General features: G+C 58.5%; 1 protein-coding gene and 1 non-coding gene across 3 annotated transcripts in view; both read right to left on the bottom strand.

Annotated features, from left to right (window-relative positions):
* The window catches only part of PDE2A (phosphodiesterase 2A), a 39,539-nt gene that overhangs the window by 4,916 nt on the left and 13,921 nt on the right, over nucleotides 1-20,702 (bottom strand). Inside the window, exons 2-22 of one of the 2 annotated variants that reach the window (XM_030257082.4) lie at nucleotides 17,252-17,303; nucleotides 6,943-7,032; nucleotides 6,386-6,474; nucleotides 5,951-6,060; nucleotides 4,937-4,992; nucleotides 4,802-4,861; nucleotides 4,544-4,703; nucleotides 4,404-4,456; nucleotides 3,837-3,911; nucleotides 3,687-3,728; nucleotides 3,532-3,600; nucleotides 3,281-3,411; nucleotides 3,042-3,153; nucleotides 2,918-2,957; nucleotides 2,424-2,487; nucleotides 2,253-2,331; nucleotides 1,993-2,170; nucleotides 1,196-1,308; nucleotides 864-941; nucleotides 530-652; nucleotides 253-323 (exon numbers count right to left, since the gene is read on the bottom strand). In XM_030257082.4, coding sequence (XP_030112942.2) covers nucleotides 253-323; nucleotides 530-652; nucleotides 864-941; nucleotides 1,196-1,308; nucleotides 1,993-2,170; nucleotides 2,253-2,331; nucleotides 2,424-2,487; nucleotides 2,918-2,957; nucleotides 3,042-3,153; nucleotides 3,281-3,411; nucleotides 3,532-3,600; nucleotides 3,687-3,728; nucleotides 3,837-3,911; nucleotides 4,404-4,456; nucleotides 4,544-4,703; nucleotides 4,802-4,861; nucleotides 4,937-4,992; nucleotides 5,951-6,060; nucleotides 6,386-6,474; nucleotides 6,943-7,032; nucleotides 17,252-17,303 — 1,845 coding nt within the window. Of the gene's footprint in view, nucleotides 1-252; nucleotides 324-529; nucleotides 653-863; nucleotides 942-1,195; nucleotides 1,309-1,992; nucleotides 2,171-2,252; nucleotides 2,332-2,423; nucleotides 2,488-2,917; nucleotides 2,958-3,041; nucleotides 3,154-3,280; nucleotides 3,412-3,531; nucleotides 3,601-3,686; nucleotides 3,729-3,836; nucleotides 3,912-4,403; nucleotides 4,457-4,543; nucleotides 4,704-4,801; nucleotides 4,862-4,936; nucleotides 4,993-5,950; nucleotides 6,061-6,385; nucleotides 6,475-6,942; nucleotides 7,033-16,479; nucleotides 16,606-17,251; nucleotides 17,304-20,702 lie in introns of those variants that run through there. The other variant, XM_030257005.4, reaches the window with a different exon arrangement.
* On the bottom strand, nucleotides 7,757-7,841 carry MIR139 (microRNA mir-139). Its single transcript, NR_048998.1, is given in 1 exon segment — nucleotides 7,757-7,841. It is a non-coding gene; the product is annotated as a microRNA mir-139 (primary transcript).

The following is a 20,702-nucleotide window of genomic DNA, read 5'->3' as shown; positions in this document are numbered from 1 at the left end:
AGATGAGGATGGCATGGGGATGGGACGGATAGGGACAGGGAAAGTAGACAGTTATCTGCATGGGGGTGGGCATAGGGATAGGGATGAGGATTCAGACAGGAGACAGAGAAGGTGGACGGTGATGAGGATGTGGATAGGGACAGGGACATGGGTGTGGACAAGGATGGGGAAGGAGATGGAGGGGATGAGATAGGTGGATGGGGATGGAAATGAGGATGGAGACAGGGAAAGTGGACAGGGATAAGGACTCACCTGGTGAGCGTCTGACGGTCCATCTTGTAGGTGTTGATGAAATTCATGTCTTGGAGCATGCTCAGGATGGCCTGGCAGAAGGGATATGATGAGTGGCAAGGAATGACCATGCCCAGCAAGGTCCCCCGCAAGCCACCCCTCCCCCTGCTTAGCAGGAAGATGCTCAGAGGTGCAACCCTTCACCCCAACACCCCAACACTCCAGGTTTAGGATATATGACCCGACCAAGGCCAGGCAGGGGATGGTGGCAGTTGAGAGTTGTCTCCGTGGTCCTCACCATGGAGGTGTCATCCTCAGGCAGTGAGCGTGGTGTGTAGGTGAAGCTGGCAAAGTTGGGGTCAATGGTGGACACGGGCTGGATGCCCTCACTCAGCAGTTTGGTGTACTCATCATCAGACACCTGCAGGAGCCATAGCCAGTGACCCACACTGTCACCAGGTCACCAGGTGTCCCAAAGGCCACATGAACCTCTCACCAGCCAGTGAGAGCAGAGAGCCCTAGGGTATCACCCAACCACCACCCAACTGTGTGACCACCCTGGGATAAAGTGTGGAGGCACCATGCTGGCAGAGGGGGTCCCCAGCCCTGTCCTTGTCCTCGTGCTACCTCACCTTCATGTGGTACATCATCATCTCATTGGCCAGGTGGCTTCGGTACTGTGCCTCATTCACCTTCTTGTACAGCAGGGACTGTGGGGCAGGAACAGGGTATGGGAGTGCTGGGGGTGGGCAGACACCCTCCAGCACCCCAAAGCTCACCCTGGCACCACAGCACATCTTTGTGCTCATTAATTCCCTTCCCATCCCATGGCCACCACCACTTGTCCCCAAAGAATAGGTACCACACAAACACATCCCCCATCCCCATCCCTCTGTGCTGTGGCAGAGCTGGGAGCCCACCTTGTGTGTGACACCCTCCAAGTGGAGGACCCCTCAGTACATACATGGGCGATGCTGATGCCGCAGTAGATGGAGAAGGCGGTGGCCAGGTCCTCGTCGAACTTGCTGAACCAAGGGCCGTTGATCTTGTTGACCAGCTCTGCCACCCCAATTACCTCTGGAGCAGAGGGGGGACAGCAGGGGTGGGAACAGGGTCATGTCTGTATGCTGGGGACAGCACTGTGTCCCTGGGCTTAGGGCAGGGGTGTGCCTGAGTAGCAGGGACAGTGGGTTGGGGACAGCGTGACACCCACAGTCTGTGGACAGTGCGGTGCCCATGGGCTGGAGGACAGTGCTGAGTGTCTGTACGGGGACAGGATCATGCCTAGGGACCATGCTGAGCCCATGGACTAGGATAAGGTCACGTTTGTGTGCTGGGGTCAGTGCTGTGTGTGTTTGCAGGGGGACAGGATCACACCCAGGAACTGTGCCCTTGTGCCAGGAGACAGCACTGAGCCCAAGGGTCAGGACAGGACCATGCCCACATTCGTGTCACAGAATGCTGCCCTGATGCTGGGGACAGGACTGTGACTGTGGGACTGGGACAGGGTGCTGGGGCAGTGCTCTGCCTATGGGCTGGGGACAGAATGGTGTTCACATGCTGGGCACAGTGCTGAGCCAGGACTGTGCCCCTGTGCTTGAACAGGATTCATGCCCACAGGCTGGGGATGATGCTGTGCCTGTGCCTGCATGCCAGGGACAGTGTCATGTCCACGTACCAAACCACCATGTGCTGACTAAGACACCTGCTGGGCCAGACCTGTGCCACCCTCTTCCCAGTGTGTCCCCATCACTCTCTCACCCTGGCTCTCATTCTTGATGGGGAAGCAAAGGATGTTGCGGGTGCGGAAGCCGGTGCTGTCATCCACCCCACGGTAGAAGAGCGGGTGTGAGTAGGCATCCTTGATGTTTAGGATCTTGCCAGTGGTGGCCACATGCCCAGCAATGCCCTGGTCTGCTGGGATGCGGATCTCGTAGCTCTGTGGGCAGGGGAAGAGGATCACCAGCAAGCCTGGGGGGAGGGACACAACCCCAGGCCCCCCAACTCCATCCTGTGCTCACCTCGTCATCCACCACTCCACCATCGAACACCTTGGCCACCAGCTCGTGACTGAGCCGGTCCAGCAGGAACACAGAACATCTGCAAGACACACCGCTGCCATTCTCACCCCCAGGGGGGCTCAGTGTCCCCCCTGTGTCCCCTCACCCACGTGTCCCACCACTGCCACTCACATCTCAGCATTGCTGAGGTTCCGGGCCTCCGTAATGATCTCCTGCAGCAGGACAGAGACATCATCTGCAGGGGTAGCAGTGAAGGGTCAGGGACCCCCAGCCAGGCAGCACTGCCCCCTCATTCCTCACTCATGCAATGAAAGCAGAGGGCAGGGTTTAGCTCAGGGTCCTGGCAGGAGGTCTGGGAGGCACAGAGGGCTGGGGGATGTGTGGGGCATGTGCACGTGTGAGCAGCACATACAGCTGCACACGTGCACACGTGTTTCTAAGAGCCCTATGGTCATGCTACATGCATGCATGCAGCCATGCAGCATCAGTGCATGCTAGGTTCTGTGCCACCTCATATCACCCTTCTGTCACCATTCCCCAGCAAGGGGACAAGGTTCTCCCTGGCTGGGGACAGAGACCCCATTGCCACCACCCTCCAGGGCTGGGGGGTGGTCATCCATTCCCCATTCCACTCCCTCACCATGGGTGTTCCACAGCACACCTACCCAAGTGGGTGAAGAGGTTCTTGGCCACCTGCAGCAGGGCCTGAGGGGACAGAGAGAATGCCATTAGTGACTAGTGCAAGCTGGGGCACACACACGCATGTGGTACGGCCCTGCACATGCTCACCTGGCACTCACACTTGAGCTTCTGCTCCTTCTGGAAGGCCAAGGTGCTCGTGAGCACTGTGGAGGTGTAGCAGAAGCAGTGCTGGATCTTGTGCTCATCCGTGTCTGTGTAGCTGGCGAGGGCACACCTCAGTTGTCTGTCCCCATCGGTCCCCCCCTTCTCCATAGTGACAATGGTCCAGCACCCCAAAAGTGAGGGGGTGTAGGCCCACAGAGAGTCCCAGCCAAAATGCTGCTCACCTCTCCCCACTCAGTTTGTTGAAGGCGCAGGCCAGTGCCACCACCTGGGAGGTGGCCCGGCTAATGACAGGGACGCAAAGCATGGAGGTGACCTCGCAGCCCAACATGCTGCTCAGCTGCTTGTGCTCCTCCTGCAGGGAGAGGCAACACGGGGCTAGAACCAGCACCTCTGGCCCACTTCAGGAAGCCCCATGGGACACTGGGGTGACACCCATGTCCCCAGGTGTGGAAGGCACACAGCTGGTACCCACCTCACTGATGTCCTTCAAGGTGATGGGCTTCTTATCCTCCACCACCTGCCCCAGGCGCCCAAAGGTAAGCTGCAGGGAAAGGGAACATGTTAGCTCATGGCACCCATTGCCCACCCCCCTGACCTCCCAACCCCTCACCACCTCCCCCTGCTCACTGAAAAGCTGATTTCCTCATCCAGGACACGGTCCCCCACCACCTGGAAAAGATGGGAAGGAGTGGGTGCCCATGAGGAAGACACCATGTCAGGGGGTGCCTGTAATCCTCTGTGGGGGTCAGGGTTGGGGACTGTCCCAGTGGCACCTACCTGGCAGAAGAGCTGGTGGTTGTCCTCGGAGACGAGCAGGAGGCAGCAGCACAGAGACTGGGTCTCCTGCTTCAGCTGGGGAGTAAGGGGAGGGTCAGCACCCCAGCCTGCCCCGAGCACTCCCCAGGTAGAACCCAGCCCCTCCTCTGCTTCCCTGTGCCCAGGGCGCCCACACATGCCACAGAGAACTAAGTGTCCCTCCCTAGAACCTCCTCCCCGTGACTGAGCAGGTTCACTCTGGAAACTACTGATGGCAAGTGGAAGGAAGGCTGTTCTGTCTGGACACTACTGAGGGTAATACTGAGGTACAGAATAACAGAGCAGGAGAAGAACCTGTACGTTCTCTCAAGGAGTTTTTGGCATGAGAGTGGCACTGTTAACTCTGGAGTCTACTGGTGGTTGTTATAAGGCAGATCATTCTGGTCACTAATGATGGCTCCAAAGCCAATGCCTGAGGCTTTACTTGGCTTTGGGGGATTTTCTTGTTTTGAAATAAAACAGGGCTCCCTGGTGTGTCCTGGGGCTGTGGGCAGATGGGGACAGGGAGCTGGTGGAGTAACTACTCACGTAGTTGATGACCTTGAGCTGCAGGGAGGCGGCATCCAGGTCATACAGCTCACCTGTATGAGGGTCACAGTGCTGTGAGGGGCTGAGCATGGCTTCACCCTGCCCACACACCCCACCCTTCCCAATATCCCCCCACTCACCACAGAGCTGCAGGATCTTGCAGTCTAGGTCATTATAGCTGCTGTCAGGTGCCTTCTCAGGCTTGGCCAGAGAGGTCTGGGAGGAGCTGGTGGAGAGGCTGACCTGGGGCCAGGGCTGCAACTTCTGCAGGGCTTGCAGGCGCCGGAATGCCACCAGGGCCTGCAAGGTTGGGCAGAAGGGACAAGGAACAGCAGGGCTGGGAGAAAGGGTGGTAGGTCCCCAGGTGGCAGATCCACAGTTCAGAAGGAGTCACTCACATGTCTCTCTAACGCATGCAGGTTCTGCTCATCTGAGTCACTCAGCTGGCCACAGTGTACCTGGAGCAGGAGTGATGTCAGGACCCTCATGTCCAGGTCCTGTCCCCAGAGCCCTGCCCACGTTCCTCCACTCACCAGGATGACGCATACCACGGCCCCACAGTTCTTGTCCACCAGCGGGATGATGAGCACTGCAAGCAAGAGAGTGTCGGTCCCAGGTGGGCCCCAGAGACAGCCTGAAGCTGTGGAACTCAGCTCTTGGGATGCGTGTCCCCATTACATCCTGATGTGTCATAACCCACCCAGCTAGCCAGCCAGTCAGCCAGCCATCTATCCATCTTATTGTCCCTGAGAACACCCCTCAGCCTCAGTGTTCACCTGTCCCTCATGCCTGCACCCTGTTTCTGCCCACCTGTTGATGCATCACTCACCCACGCACTGTTGTTTCAGCCACTGCCTCCTACCACCCATGGACAGACCATCCATGCATCCATCCATGCATCCATCCATGCATCCAACCATCCATCCATCCATCCATCCCATCCATCCATCCATCATCCATCCATGCATCCACTCATCCACCCATCATCCATCCCTCAGCTCCATCCATCCATTCATCCATGCATCCATCCTTGATTCTATCCATCCATCCATCCATCCATCCATCCATCCATCCATCCATCCATCCATCCATCCACTCATCCACCCATCCATGCATCCATCCATCCATCCATCCCATCCATCCATCCATCCATCCATCCATCCATCCATCCATCATCCATCCCATCCATCCATCCATCCATCCACCCATCCACCCATCCGTCCTCCATCCATCATCCATCCATCATCCATCCATCCATCCATCCATCATCCATCCCTCAGCTCCATCCATCCATTCATCCATCTATCCATCCATCATCCATCCATCCATCCATCCATCCATCCATCCATCATCCATCCATCATCCATCCATCCATCCCATCCATCCATCCATCCATCCACTCATCCACCTATCCATCCATCCATCATCCATCCCTCAGCTCCATCCATCCATCCATTCACATCTCAGTCCCCCTCCCTACCTACCACCCAGCCCTATGTCCATACCCCATCTATGTCCACCAAGACCCCCCTTCCCACAGCTCCCACCTTGTGTGCCAGGGGCCAGGGGCGCTGCCAGGGGTCCCAGGTGCCGGCCAGGGAGCTCGGCAGGGAGCAGCCCCCCACATTCCAGCCGCTTCTGCTTCTGCACAGCATCTCTGTGGGGACAGGGATACTTTGAGCACCCCCCAGGAAGGGGTAACCCCTGGGCAGAGACACCCACGGGATAGGGACAGGCTCAAGGACTGTGCAACGTGTGTCTTCCTGCACGCACGCAGCCCGTGGCAACACGCGTGTCCCTGTACATACACATAGCCCCTGTGCATGTGTGCACATCCAGGATGGGAAGGGAAAGCCACAAGTATGGAGATGGAATGAGGCTGGAGATGGGGACAGGGATGGAAACCCTCCTGCCTGTTTGTGCACAGCAGCTGGGCCACACTGCGTGCCCGTGCCCAGGGCTGGGGAGGCGGTCGAACTCACCTGAGCTTCCCGTTGTGTGGCAGCTCGTGGGGGGGGTCATCGCAGAGCAGCCGTGTGTCCCCATCCAGCAGGTAGATATAGACATGCTCCTGGGGGAGAGGGGCAGCACACACGTGTGTGCAAACGTGTGTGCACACCCACGGGTGCACAAGCACACGTTGACAAATACACCCCTGCTCACACACAGAGTCACGTGCAGGTGTGCACACATGCCTGTACACGTGTGCACCGTTCACACTCAGCCATGAAATGGCACTGGCATCAGGGCCACCAGCACCCTGGGGCCACTGTGAGCACCAGAGTCACCACCAGCACCCTGCTGGTGACAGGTGGCCCATACAGGGGGAGAACCCTGCAACGGGCTGGGGATAAAGAGACATCACCCCAGACTGAACCCCAGCATCAATCAGCAGATAATCCACTCTCTACTCCCTCCTGAGCTCCCCACAATCCAGGGGGTCTCAGCAACCCCATAACCCCCACCCACCCAAGGAGGATGCTCTGCTCCACATTCTTCCCAAACCCCCCCAGGGAATGTAGATGCATCCCCCACCTACCACAGCGGGCAGCAGGGTGACCAGGGCGTGGCGGAGGGCATCACGCAGGGTGGTGGCATCAAGAGCAGCACCCAGGCTCAGCAGAGCATCCTGCAGAGAGACAAGAGCACAGCAGGGGATTACTGGAGGTTGATGTCCTGGAGAAGGGCACTGCAGCACCCATCCTCTCTGAGCCCTGCCATGGCACGGGTCCTTCTGCTCCCAGACCCCTTTAGTGGCTTCCAGTCTGCCTGGTGCCTTTTTTGGAGCCAAATCCTCCTGTGTTGATCAATGTCCACCATGTGGGGAGGTGGGAGGTCCCCAAAAGGGACAGGAGGCACTGCCCTCAGTGCTAGCCATGCCATAAAGCACCAGTGGGAAGAGAAATGGGACAAGGAGAGGGATGAAAGCTCATCTGGGGATTACAATCTCATGGAGGGACAGAGGTGTTGGGATGGACACAAGGAAAAACTGGGGGGCACAGGGGGCTCTGTGGTGTGACCCTCCCAGCTCTGCTCCTGCCTCCAGGCCTGGTCTGGGAGACTGGGATAAGGATGATGTTATGATGGAAATAGCAGATGCTCCGAATCAGACACTGGATAATGGTGTTGGGATTTGCTCTTTCTCTGCTCCCAGCTTTGCCAGGTGGCTCCAGGCTCTGTTCCTGATAACCAGACCTGGGGATTGTCATGCACCCCATGACTCCATCCAGGACAGCAGCCCCTCACAGGGCCATGCTACCCACCCACCCTGGGAGCATACTTGGCCATGGGGTCACATCCAAGTGGCACTGGGAGCGTGGCTGGTGGTGAGGGTGCTTCCAGCTGAAGACATTGGCGCTGGATGTTATTCCAACAGGGCCGCATCTCCAGTCACTTACTCACACTGGAGACACATGCACTGTAGAATACAGCCAGGCCTCAGACAGGTGGCTGTCCTGCCATCCCTCTGTCCCACCAGATCCTCCACAGTGGCCCCCCTGGGGCAGGGGAAGATGGGGCAGAGCCTGAGCGGGTCCCTTGGGTCTGCTTGGGGCATCAAATGCCAGTGGCATTTTTGGTGTGGGAATGGACAGGTGGCAGCTGGATATGGGTGGTGACTTTATTAGGGCTAGGAATACAGGTCCATCCCTGAAACAGTGAGGGGAAAGCTGTAGGAGATAAAAGAAGATGTTCCCAAGACAAGGAGACAGCAGCAGATGCTGGCAGGGGGATTTGCAGCCTAGTAAGAAGGTAGAGAGAGCGAGGGTGGGCTAGAAGGACATCACACTCCTTCCACTTATCCCACACATCCTGCTAAACTGCTTCTCCCACTCATCCTCCTCATTCCACCCAGCCTATTCACTATATTGATCCAGTTCATCCAACTCATCCCATTTGATGGCTCATCCCACTCACCTGCTTGTCCCACTCATCCTGCCCATCCCACTCACCCTGTTTGTTCCTTTCATCCAGCTCAACCCACTCATCCCACTCAACGGCTCATCCCATTCAATGGCTCATCCCACTCCTTCCACTCGCCCCACTCATCCTGCATATCCCACTTGCTCAGCCCATCAATTCCATTTGTCCCATTCATCCCACTGCCAGTCCACCTCCTCCAGCCCAGAGCAGAGGTTTACCCCAACACCCTCACCCGCTGTCCCCCAGCCCCGAGGATGCTGCAGACTCACCCTGGGAGGGAAATGCTGTCTGAAAATGGGCATGGAAAAAGGGCTTTGGAGACAGATCCAAGGACAGGGTATGGAAAGGGGACACAGCATGGCAGCCCCAGGAGCTGGGAATGCTGCTCCTGCAAAGCAGGTGAACAGCACCCTGTCCTGTCCTGTCCCCACCATGCACACACAGGGCTCTGTGAAGCCCCCACCCACAGACTGTTGCCACCTTTTCTCTGGCCTGAGAGGACAAGGCTACTGATCTCACCCTGCCAGACTCCTCGAGCTGACAGGGTGACCCATGGGACCTCAATGCTGGCAGGAATTTTGCCAGCTCTCCTTGGCCAGCATCCCATGGTGCAGTGCAACACCAGAGCCATATCTGCCTCAATATTCCCACTGGAGCCAGTGGAAGATTCATGACACCATCCATCTCCTTAGAGTAAGGGTTTGTTTCTGATCCAACACAGACCCCCCCACTCTAGCAAAGCCAAATCCTGCCACAGGCCAACCTCCAGAGCACTACCTGCTCTCTCCCTCATGGAAAATGGCTATTTTTGCCCCTCTTTTTCCCTTTGGATAGCTGCAGAAACATCCTGTCCCCATGCATGTGGTGATGAGGACCCCCAGCACAAGCTCCCAAGCCCCCATCCCAGGCTTCCATAGATCCTGCTGGGATTTAAAAGCAGGTATTTTTAGCAGAGGGAATTCACCAGCAGTGAAAATATGACTTTTTTCAAGAGGATCAGCAACATCTGTCCTCTGATCCTGCCCCACCACCAGCTGTGGAAGCTTGGTTTGTCCTCCCTGGCACCCCCATCTTCTCTGGGTGTTTATGAAACAGAGAAATCCCATCCTGGCCAGCTTCCTCTCCAGAAAAGTTCATGTCACACCTGCCATGTGGAGGGTGGGGCCTAGAAGAGGAGGACACTGATGTCACAGGGTCTCAGGTCTCTGAGCTTGCACCCTTCTCCTGGCCTTGCTCCTGGGAGATGAACAGAGACCCCCACAAGGGTGAGGAGGAACCTCCTGGCAGCAGGTAGAGGCTGGATCCAGGACAGTGAGGCACCCACTGGGATGTTCAACCCACTTGAGGTTACCTGGACCTTGGGGTCTCTCTCTGAGGGGGACACACCTGAGCACTCAGTGAGTAGAGTTTGCATGAAGACAGCTGAAAGCTCAAAACCAGGACCTGCCACCCACTGGATGCCTCTTTAACCATGGGAAAACAGGCACGGAGAGCCAGGCAGCAGTACCAGCTGCCTAGGAGCATCTGAGATGAGAGAGCTGAGCAGGGCTGTAGGATCTCCACCCTGCCTGGCAAGGGGATGCTGGGCTGGGGAGGCCCCAGATGGATCCTGACATCGCTGCCAGAGCACCCATGGGTGCTGGTTCTACAGCGGAATGCTGGCAGCAGCCCAGGCTTCAGTGGCAGACTCCTGCCACAACCCTCCCCAAAGAAGCTCGAGGAAATGAATCATCTCCCTGCCAAGCTTCCAGCCCAGCTTTGCTGTAAAAACTCCAAGTAAATGATCTGCCAGAAGTGACCGCTCAAGCTGGAGGCATCCATGACACAGGGAGCCCTCAGAGCTTACTCGGCTCCCACCCTCCAGTGGGACCTTATCCATCTGTGAACACAAGGAAAATGAGCCCAATTAATTTTGGCAGTGGATTGGTCTATTAGCCCCAGTCTGAGCAATCACCTCTGGGATGGAGCTGGACATCGCTCTGTCTGGACAACTTCACCCCCAGTTGCAGGCCCCAAATCAAATTGAGCATCCAAGATGCTGAGTGCACAGCTCTTGCTGCCTGTGGGCAGTGCATCCCCCTACCCACATCCCATGCAGATGCTTCTCAATGGATTTTACAGGTTCAGATTGCAAAGGGATTGGGATGCTTGGGAGTGCAGAACACAGCAAACATGGGTCTGGGGTGCAGCAAAGGACCCTCCTGCTGCCTGTCTCACCAGCCCCAATGTCTCTCACAGAGGGTTTGCAGACTTCAAGGACAGAGGAGCTGCTCCCCAGGGAATTCCCTACAAAGCAGAGCTCTGGATGGGGAGGGCAACCATGTAGTCACCTTTTTGCAAGGCTGAGAGCCAGTGCTGGGGGCTTAGGGCTGCCTCCCACTGTGGTCTCTTCAGCTAGGATGCATTTTTAGCCACCAGCCTCTGGATCTTGTTACGTTTGACAGGTGAAAAGCAAAATCCTGGGAGGCAGCCTACCTCCACCCTCACCACTCCATGTCTCACCCAGAGGGTGCCTGGGTACCTGTCCAAGGGCTCCCTATCCACCACAATGCCGCAGGCAGACACACCCACCCTCCCTCCCATGCCTCAGCTCTGCCTTTTCCCCATCCCAGTGATGGAGAAACTTTTTCCCCTCCTGCCTCCCCTTCAAGGAGGAAGATGATGTTCCAGGACCCTCTTTTGCCCCCACCCATCACACCCAGAGTTGTTTCCAAGCGCATGGGGACAGATGTCCCTGCCTTTGTCACCTCTCCAATGCAGAGTGACAGCACCACGGGGAGCAGCTGATCCCCCTAGGCCCCCAAATCGAGCCACAGCTGCCAGCAAACACCCAGCCTGCACCCGCACCACCCTGCCCAAGCATTTGCCGAGCAATCTGGCGGCATTAAAAATATCCCAAAATATCCCTGAGCCATGATTCATCCTCCTCTCCCACCTCCAGCAATGCTGAGCAGCCCCAGCCCCCTCCAGTTCTGGGGGGCTGCTTTCCCCTGGCTGCTCAGCCTCGTGCTCTGGCCATGGTGGTTAAATATAGCCAAGCTCTGTCTGTGTGTTGGCAACGCTGGGCTAACAACCAGGGGCAGGGCCAGGAGCTCACCAGCTTCTGACACTGGGGTATGGATGGGGAAACTGAGCTAAGGAGCAGGGAAGCAACTCCTGAAGGCAGCACTGTTACCACTTTGCTGTCACCAGCTGCACTGTGGGCAGAGTGACACTGCTAAAACCCTGGCACCCTGTCCCCGTTCCCTGCACTGCTCCTTCTTCCCAGCCCAAAGCCACGATTTCCCAGGGAATCCTCCCCACAGAGCTGGGGAAATAGAGACAGCATCCCTGTTCCCACTCTCCCCCCACCCCAGAGCATCCCTGATACCCTTCAGCTTTGCCACACTGCTGACACCCTGTCACCCTGTCTCTGTCACCCCCAGCACTGCTCCAGGCTCCTTCCCTCTGCCCCACAGTCACAATTCCCCAGGAAATCCTCTCTGTAGGGGTGAGAAAACAGAGGAAGTATCTAGTCCCCCAAAGGAGAACCCCTGATAACCCTCCAGCAGCGTGCCTGGAGCAAGGTCCAGGGCAACAGAGGATGGAGGGATGGATGGAAGGTAGAGCTGGCAGCTCTGCCCAACTCCAGCTGGGAAGCCATCCATCCATTTCCTCCCAGCACCGCTCTTAGTCCCAAATTACATTGCTTTAATCTAATCAGGCAGCAACAACCTGTAACACGGTAGCTCCTTAATTACCTCATCTTTTCCAGGGGCATAATGAGGGCAAACAGGAAGGAAACACTTCTGGGATATCTCTTTTCTCCTCATGGTCATTTGCCTGGGGTCCTATTGCAATATGGATGGGAAGCAAGGGCTGAGGTGCAGGAGCTACCCTGGCACCCAGCAATCCAGGCTGAGGCTTGCAAGGGCTGGAGGACACAAGTCTGTGGAATTAGCCATCCCAAAAATTCACACAAGTAGCCCTGCATGCCCACCTCAGTTTCCCTTTCTGAGGAGGTTTCCTACCTCAGTTTCCCTTTCTGTGGAGGTTTCCTACCTCAGTTTCCCTGCCAGCAAAGGGTTGTGGCCATGCAAGACCTGCCTGGAATGGCAGTAGAGTTTGGTCCAGGTGGAATGAACAGTGCTGAGCCCACTGTCTCCCTGGAGCTTAGTGCATCCCTTACCCCCTCCTCCTCCTCCTCATCCTCACCCACACATCAGCCTCGCTGGAGCCTGGCATGCTCACACTGCACAGGACATTTGCACAGAGCATTTGCACACGCAGTTTTGACAGCCTGGAACCAGACAGATGCCACTCCCTGAGGACCCCACACATTCTGAGCGGCATGTTTTGCTGAACCAAGCAAATTTCCTAACCTCTGGCAGCTCACAAGCCCTTGGGGTGCTCCTAGTCTGTCCTCCCACATCCTGGCCTGGCCTCCCGGGGCCAAGAGAACTGGGCCAGAGTCAAGGTTGCTTCCTGTTGATGTCCCTTTGTCGGGCAGGACAAATCGGGACAGCAGCCACAGTCCTCAAGGATTTCCGTCCCCAGAACATCGTGGCCTTCTTGGAACAGCTGGCTCGGCCACTAGCCTAATGATCTGTCACTAGTTTGTCACTAATTAGTTCACTATTCTAAGAGAAGGTGGTGAGGGCTGGGGATCTCACTGTCACTTGTCTCTAAGCCACGTCAGAGAGGGGAAAAGGGACCCCACTCAGCCCCACATCACTTGTCCCTAACTCATGTCAGGGAGGGGCACATGGACCCTCCTACAGCAGCTACAGGGAAACTGCCCCATGGTTAGGAGAATCACTGGTATGCAGCTGCCTTCACCCCAAAGGACAGAAACATGCTGGCACCCAGCTGGCACCAAGCTTTGGGTGCTGGCAGTGGCAGCGCTGGGTGAGAGGTGGCATGATGTGCATTCCTGGGACGTGGCATTGCTGGAAAAACTTCCCTGGCACATAGTCCCCTTCCCACCCACACTGGCTGGGTTTCCAGGACTTTCCTAGATGTTTTCTGGTGGATTAGCCATGCAGGGGTCTCAGTGCCTGGCTCTATTTGGGACCATCATGGCAAAGCTCTGGGGATGAAGCCAGAGAGGGCTTGGGGGACATTTAAGTCCCCTGGGGGGACAGAAATCAGTGGGATGGGGAGGGAGATGCAGCATTCCCACATCCATCCGTGCATCCCCTCCTGGCATGGCTGGAGCTAATGGGATCTGCACAGTGATTAGGGACCTCATTTATCAGTCTCTGATGGGATCTGGGAAAATTGAATTCCTGGCCATCTGCAGCTGGGGAGGAATTTGATTTGGGCAGTGCTCCGGAGCAGGGTGTGGGGGGCTGGGGGCTGCCAGAGCTGCCCCCACCAGGGGATTCCACTCTGTCTGTACAGGGACTGCTCTTATTTTCCATGCCTGAGAGGGTTTGATGGTGGGATGCAGCTCTGAATTGCCGTGAAGGGGTCTAGGAATTTGGGGGGGGGGGGGGGGTGTCTTGCTACTCAGATGGCAAAAATGAGGCATGGCCAGGAGAAGACCAAAGCCCATTACATGGCAGAAAAAAAGAAAAAATCACAGTGCTGGTGTTTAACGGGTCAGCACCCAGCCAGGGGTCTGGCCTCCAGCCTCCCCTTGTCTAGGGTGGGGGTTCCAGAGCTGTGGCCAGGGCATCTAAAGGTGCCAGACTCCCTGAATCTGCCAGAGCCAGGCCAGGAGCAGTGATCTCTCCTGCACCAAGAGGAGGGAGACTCGGGAGCTAGCTCTATTCCCTGGCATTTTCCACCCCATGGCTCCCTCAGGCAGGTCCCCACCACCCTCTCCCCCACATCCATGGGGTGGCTAGGGTGGGTATGCAACAGGATACCCAAATCCATGGATTCAGCTCCCAGAGGACCACCCTCCAGACCCAGGCTTGCAGGGGATCCCAGCCCACCACCTCCCTGCTAAATGTCACAGCTTGACTCCAAAAAGCCAAGGTCACCCAAGGGGCCTATCCCGTTCAGGGGGAAGATGCCACCATGTCATCCTGCAATGGGAGGATCCTGTCCCAGCTTCTCACTGCCCAGCATGCAGCAGGACTAACTCCCTCTGGGTGCAGCAGGACTAATCCCCTCCAACTCATTCTGCTTGGGGTGCAGCAGGACTATCCCCATCCCAGCTCCACTGCCTGGGGTCCAGCGGGGTACTCCCACCTCAGACCTCCCTTCCCAGGTGATGTCATGAGGCATGAGAGCACTGGAACCTATATCCCAAACCCCACTGCCCCTCAAAAACCAGCACCAGGCCACTGCAGTGCCAGCACAGGCTGATTCCACTCCTGCAAGCAGTGACTCCCTGTGGGGACCGCCTGGCTGGGAAACTCTGGGGTGCACCCACAGATCCCAGTTTGGGGATCCAGCTCTACCTTCCAGCCCTGCTGAGTGTGGGAGGAAGCCAGCCCTGCTGCATGTAATGGAAAGAAGCCGCCACGGCCCTTTCCTCCCCTTTATTGCCCTGCTGATGTGTTTGTGTCTGCCAGAGGAAGCGCAAGGACAAACGCCCGCGTAAGCCTGTCCCCTCACTGCCCTCAACAGGTCCTCAGCCCACTGAGGGGAAACTGAGGCAGGAGGAGCCCCCCAACCCCTGGCAGGTCAGTAAAGGTGCCTGAGTGCAGCCCCCCAGAGCCCCCTCCCAATCCCTGGGGACAGTGGGGGCCTCCCCAAGCCCCTCCTGCTTCTCCAGGCTGTGAACACGTATCAATTACCGTTTGATTCATGATCCACTCTGCAGGTAATTGCATTGGAGCTCGTGGCAGGGAGGGACAGAAGGAACAGACATTCTCAGCCTCACCCCACTGCAGGGTGTTGGACGGCAATAATGCCCCAAGCCCTGTATACCCCCTATATGCCCCCCTAGGCTCTGGGATGGGAGTTCCAGATGCAGTCAGTACCCAGGATACCAATGGGAATGGGAGTCCTGTGGTATTTTGTGGGGGATGAGCTGTTCCTCACCTACCCTGGGCTGGGATGTGCTGGAGAAGGGGCAGGATCCATCCCTACCACTCACTCCTCACACATCCTGAGTCACATCCCATTGCCACAGCCAGGACTGGCTGGGGCTGCACCTCTGCCCCACCATGCGATCCACTCCTCCTCCTCCTCCTCCTCCTCGCTGCCACTCCAGCGCTGGTGGTCTGGGAGAAAACCAGTCTGCCCACTACCTCCCACATGGGTGTGTTTTGGCCCCCCCAAGCTGGGAGTTGTGGCTCCCTTACCCCCACCCCCAGATCCCCTTGGGGGGCTGTGTCCGGGATTCAGAGCCTGCCCTGCTGTCAGAGCCCTCCTAGGTCGGGGCCAGAAGGGTTCTGGAGGGCTGGGACCGACAGGGATTACAGGGACCCCCAGACCACCGCACTGGGCAGTGAGGAGTGTCACATCCCACCCCGTGCAGAGCGACAGTTCCGATGTCCTCAAGCCGCCACCTTCCCATCCGGAGGGGAAGGGGGGCTCATTTCCCCCCCGCCCGGGGCACACTGGCCCTGCTCAGCTTCTTTCTCTCCGTCAGCAGCTTTCGGCAATTTCCCAGAGAGCGTTTCCTTCCCTTCGTTTCCTAGCTTGAATCTCCAGCTCCTCGCTGCTGTCTTGAACCCACAGCCCCCTGGAGCCCCCCAAGCAGCTGTACCCCCAGGGGGACCAAAGCCGCGGATCTTACACCCAAAACCATCGGCACGCAGGTCAGGGATCCATCCAGGCCAACAGACAGGTTGCAAGAGGGGAAGAACCCCCCTCAAGTCACCCCCTCCCCAAATTTGGGTGTGCTCGAAGGCGCGGGAGAGGGAAGGATCAAGTGTTTTCCCACCCACATACTGGGATGCAGCTGGTGTAAGGAGGGTGGGGGGCTCAGAGCTGAGTCCTGCTGAGGGTGCTGAGGGGGCTCTGTCCTTCTCAGCATACCCACCCGAGCTCTGGCGGCAGGATGGAACACACAGCCGAGCTCTTGAGGCTCCCACTGCCAGAGGGGCAAGGGGACACAGGGAAAGGGGGACCCCAACCCCCCCAGAATAAACGAAACCCCCAGACACTCCCAAGCACATCGCACCCCAAACGCCCCAGGACAGAATGGACCCCCAGCCCGAGGCCACAGATCCCCGGGGACCCCCAGGGTATCCCTTTCCCCAGGGTCGCTCACAGTGTCCTGGAGAGTCCCCATGGCGCGGCCCGACTCCTGGCACGGCTGCCGGAGGGCGTGAGGGTCCCCTCGGGACCGGGCCGGCCCCCCCTCCCTGCCAGTCCAGCCCATTTCCTCCCGGGATCCCGCCGGGATCCGCACCCCCCCCAGCCCCCCGCTCCTCCCTGCGGGATGGGGACACCGACACAGAACGGCACCGGGAGCCCCAGTTGTGCCTCAGTTTCCCTGTCAAGCTCTCCCCGTTGGGGTTCAGAGCCCCCCCACTAAAAGGGGGAGAGAAGCGGGTGCAAAGGTGCTCGGGAGAACCCCCTCCGCCCTTGGTGCGGGAAGGGATGAGGAGTCCGAGCCCCGACTCCCAACCCCACCCCACAGCATAAACACGGGGACCCCCACAGCCCCCGGGACCGAGCGGGAGGGGACGCGTGGGAATGGGGGTCCCGGGGGGCAGAGGAGGCGAGTCGCGTGTCGTGGTTTGGGAGGGGAGGAGGGCTGAGGGTCCCGGCTGGAAGAAGAGGTGCTCGGGGTGGGGGTCCCCAGTAACAGGGCAGGTGAATGGAGTGTCCCAGGTGTCAGGGGACGTGGGTCGGGGTCCCGGGTAGGAGTTCCCGGGTGGGACGGGGAGGGGGTGGGTTTAGGGTCCCAGGTGGAATGGGTGATAGCCGGGATTGGGGGGATGCGGTTGGGGATGGAAATCCCGGTTGAGAAGAGGAGGGTCCCGAGTAGGAGGAAGGTGCGGGGGACCCCTCGGGGCGGAGATCCCGAACGTCCCTACCTGTAGCGCCTCAGGGCCGGGAGCGGCGTCCCCCGCCCGCAGGAAACCGCGGCTGAAAAAGCGAAGGAGCGCGATGAGGAGCCGCGGCACCATCCCGGCACCATCCCGGCACCATCCCGGTCCCGCTCAGCCCCGCACCGCCCGCGGGATGCGGGATGCGGGCACGCCCCCGCCGCGACACGCCCCGCCACGACACGGCCGATCGCGACACGCCCCGCACCTGCTCTGCGGGACAGCGGCTCTAAGAACCGAGGGTGGGCTGGGGGTGCGGGGTGCCGAGGGGATGGGACATCGCCCCCCAGCGTGGGATGGGGGTCCCCGGTGTGGGGCGGGGGTAGAGAGGGTGGTCCCGATGTGGGAATTGGGTCGGGATGTCACTCCCCAGTACTGGGAGGGGGGCAGGAATAGGAGTCCCAGTGTGGGGTGCTGAAGGGGGAACAGAGATGGGGCGGGGGTGCCTATGTGGGGAGAGGATCAGGGCGTCGCTCCCCAGTTTGGAGAGGGGCTGGCAGTGCTCTCCTTGTGGGGCAGGTGCCGGGTGTGCCGTCACGGGTCTGGTATTTGGGAGGGCGACAATCTCCCCCCGTGTTAAACCCTCCCCTCTCGGGGATCGGGCCGGGAGTTCCCCCTTGCCCCTTCTCCCTTCTGGGGCATGTTTCGCCTCCCAATAAAGCGACCCCTGCCCCCCCGTTTGGGTTGGGGCGGTCTTCCCCTCATCCTCCCTGATGGAGGGGCCGAAATCTCATCCCATCCCTTGCCCCAGGCTAACCCTGATGCTCAGTAGAGAAAGTCTTCCCTGCCCCCCATCCTATACGATACTGAAGGGGGTCCTACGCAGCATCCCTCTCTTGGATAGAGGGGGACCCTCATCTTGGGGACATCTTATTCGCCCCTACCCTCCTATATTAACCCCCCATTGCCACCTCCTCCCTCCTCTCCTCCTCCGCCCCGACATAAGTACCGGGATTTCGGGATGCTGTCCCTACCCCAATGGCCCCTGGGAATCTGCATGGAGGGTCAACGTGCTCAAATCGACTGTCACACGACGGCCACATGCCACACGGTGAGAGGGACACCGGCAGCGCGACAATCTCCATCCCTCCTCCTCCTCCTCCGGGCAGGAGAGGAAGTTCTGGTCTGGGGGAGGATGGCACTCCCGTGTCCCTGCAGCCCTATATCCTTGCCCCTCCATGTCCCTGTGTCTCTGCAGCCCTGTGTCCCCCTCCCCAGCCACTCCCGTGTCCCTGCACCTCTCTGTCCGTGTCCCCAGGGTGCTCTGAGGTTTGGCTGGGGGCTCGTAAAGGACTCAAAGCTTCTCGCATCATCTCTCAACCCTCCTCAGGACTGGCGGTGACAAGGAAATGCCATCTCGAGGCGGGGTAGGGTTTGGGGACACTCCGCATGCTACACCCTCCATCTCTCTCCCGGCACCCCGACCCGCAGGATGCCCGGGGAGCCCGGAGGAGGGTCGGGGTGGCCCGTGGAGCCGCGGGGACATCTAGTGGCCAGGGCCACCAGGAGCTCCCGGCCGGTCCCGGACATTCTGCCCCAGCCACCCCGGCCTCCGCCTGGTCCTGCCCTGGGGGTGACACAGCATCATGAACCCCTCAAGCCCACGCAGCCCCCCCAGAGCAGCATCTCACAGTGCCCATCTTTCTGATGGGACACCACCAGAGCCGCCAGATCCCCAAAATCAGGGTGTGGAACCCCCCGCTATTGGGTTCACCCTGCTGCAGGTACCAAGTGTCACCCCAGCCTGGCCAGGTCCTGCTGGCACAGGGACACAGCACGGAGCTGTCCCTGTGCTCACCCAGAGGTGCTCAGGGACAGGGGGTAGGACACGGGTGCAGGGACACGGGAACTGCAGGGACATGGTGGGGGACAGGCTGGGGGCAAGTGGTGGGACACAGGGGTGTGGGCAAAAAGGCCTGGGGACAGAGAGTGACACACAGTGACACAGGGACTGGCAGTGTAGGGACACAGGAGCACCTGGGGACAGGGGAATGGGAGATGGGTGCAAGGATGCAAGGGTGCAGGGACTGGTGCTGCAGTACCACCATTGCATCCATGCATCATTGCTCATTTCCCAGCCAGTCCCGGGGTAATTATTGATTCCTGGCCTTTCTGTGTGCCCCAGGAATGGCATTCCTTGCATGGGAACATCACAGTACTCAGATGGACACACACAGCCTCAGAACTCAGCCCTGGAGCTGCTGAAAATAAGTGTAGGTGCTGAGGGGAGGCAGCAGCTGGGCTTCCCATATTCCCATCCATCCTGTAGTTTTCCCTTGTTCCCAACCTGGAGTGGATCAATCAAGTGCTGTGCCTCCTGTCTCTTCCTGGGGACTTGGGGAGCAGCCACGCCGCATCCCATCTGGAGGGGTTCTGATGGCATCAATGGGAATAAAGTTCATGCAGGCAAGTAAATATTAACCTTTACTCCATGTTAATGGAATATTCCACACCAAAGACACCGAGATAAACCCCACTCCAGCTTTTCCCTGGGAGGTGCTGGCAGCAAATTGTATCAAACTCCCAAAGTTGAAGATTTTGGGGGGGGTTAAGGCACCAAGATGAGCCTTCACACCCTGAAATCCCATTTATCCCCATCCCTGGCAAGTGCAGCAACCTGCCCTCAGAGCAGCATCTGTGGGTATACTGGGAGCACTGGGATGGGAGGAGAGCGGGGCAGGAGGGCAGCATGGCTGGCTGTTCCCAGCTGGGCCAGGACTGCTGTGAGCCATTAAACTCTGGCACTGGTGTGGAACCAGGGCCAGATGCTGGCTCTGGGCAGGCACGGGGCTGTGATGCCTTCTGGAGTGTCCCTGTCCTGCAGGGAAGGATGGACACAGTGGCCAATGCAGGTGCCATATGGGGATGGGGTCCTGCCCATGGAATAGGGGTGACAGAGACTCAGCTCAGCTTGGGGGACATGGCCACTAATGGACCTGCTGCATCCATGGATGGATTGGGGTGTTATTTCTCTGGAGCTGCTCATCCAAGGTACACTGACAGCTCTAAATCCCATCAGAAATCAATCCATCTGCTCTTCCTCTCTGCACTAATCCCCACAATGGCAGCCAATCGATATCCCATTTACTGCTCTGTGGTTTCCCCATGGATACCCCATGGATAAATCCCACCCAGTGCCCAGGATGCAGCTGCAGTGCCCAAGTGGGACAGGGAATGCTGTGGGGCAGGGAATGCTGTGGGGCAGAGAATGCTGTGGGACAGGGAATGCTGTGGGATAGGGAATGCTGTGGGGCAGGGAATGCTGTGGGATAGGGAATGCTGTGGGACAGGGAATGCTGTGGGACAGCAATGCCAGGCACAGTGCTGGGGGTGCCAGGAGGCTCCATGGGCATTAGGCATGGACCCCCTGGGAGCAGCAGGAGAGTTGGGAATGTGTGGATGCAAGAAAGAGCTGTGTGAGTGTGTGTGTGCACCACTG

This window comes from Taeniopygia guttata, chromosome 1, assembly GCF_048771995.1.
Source record: "Taeniopygia guttata chromosome 1, bTaeGut7.mat, whole genome shotgun sequence".
NCBI classification, from domain to species: Eukaryota; Metazoa; Chordata; class Aves; order Passeriformes; family Estrildidae; genus Taeniopygia; species Taeniopygia guttata.
This window is presented reverse-complemented; position numbering and strand designations above follow the sequence as displayed.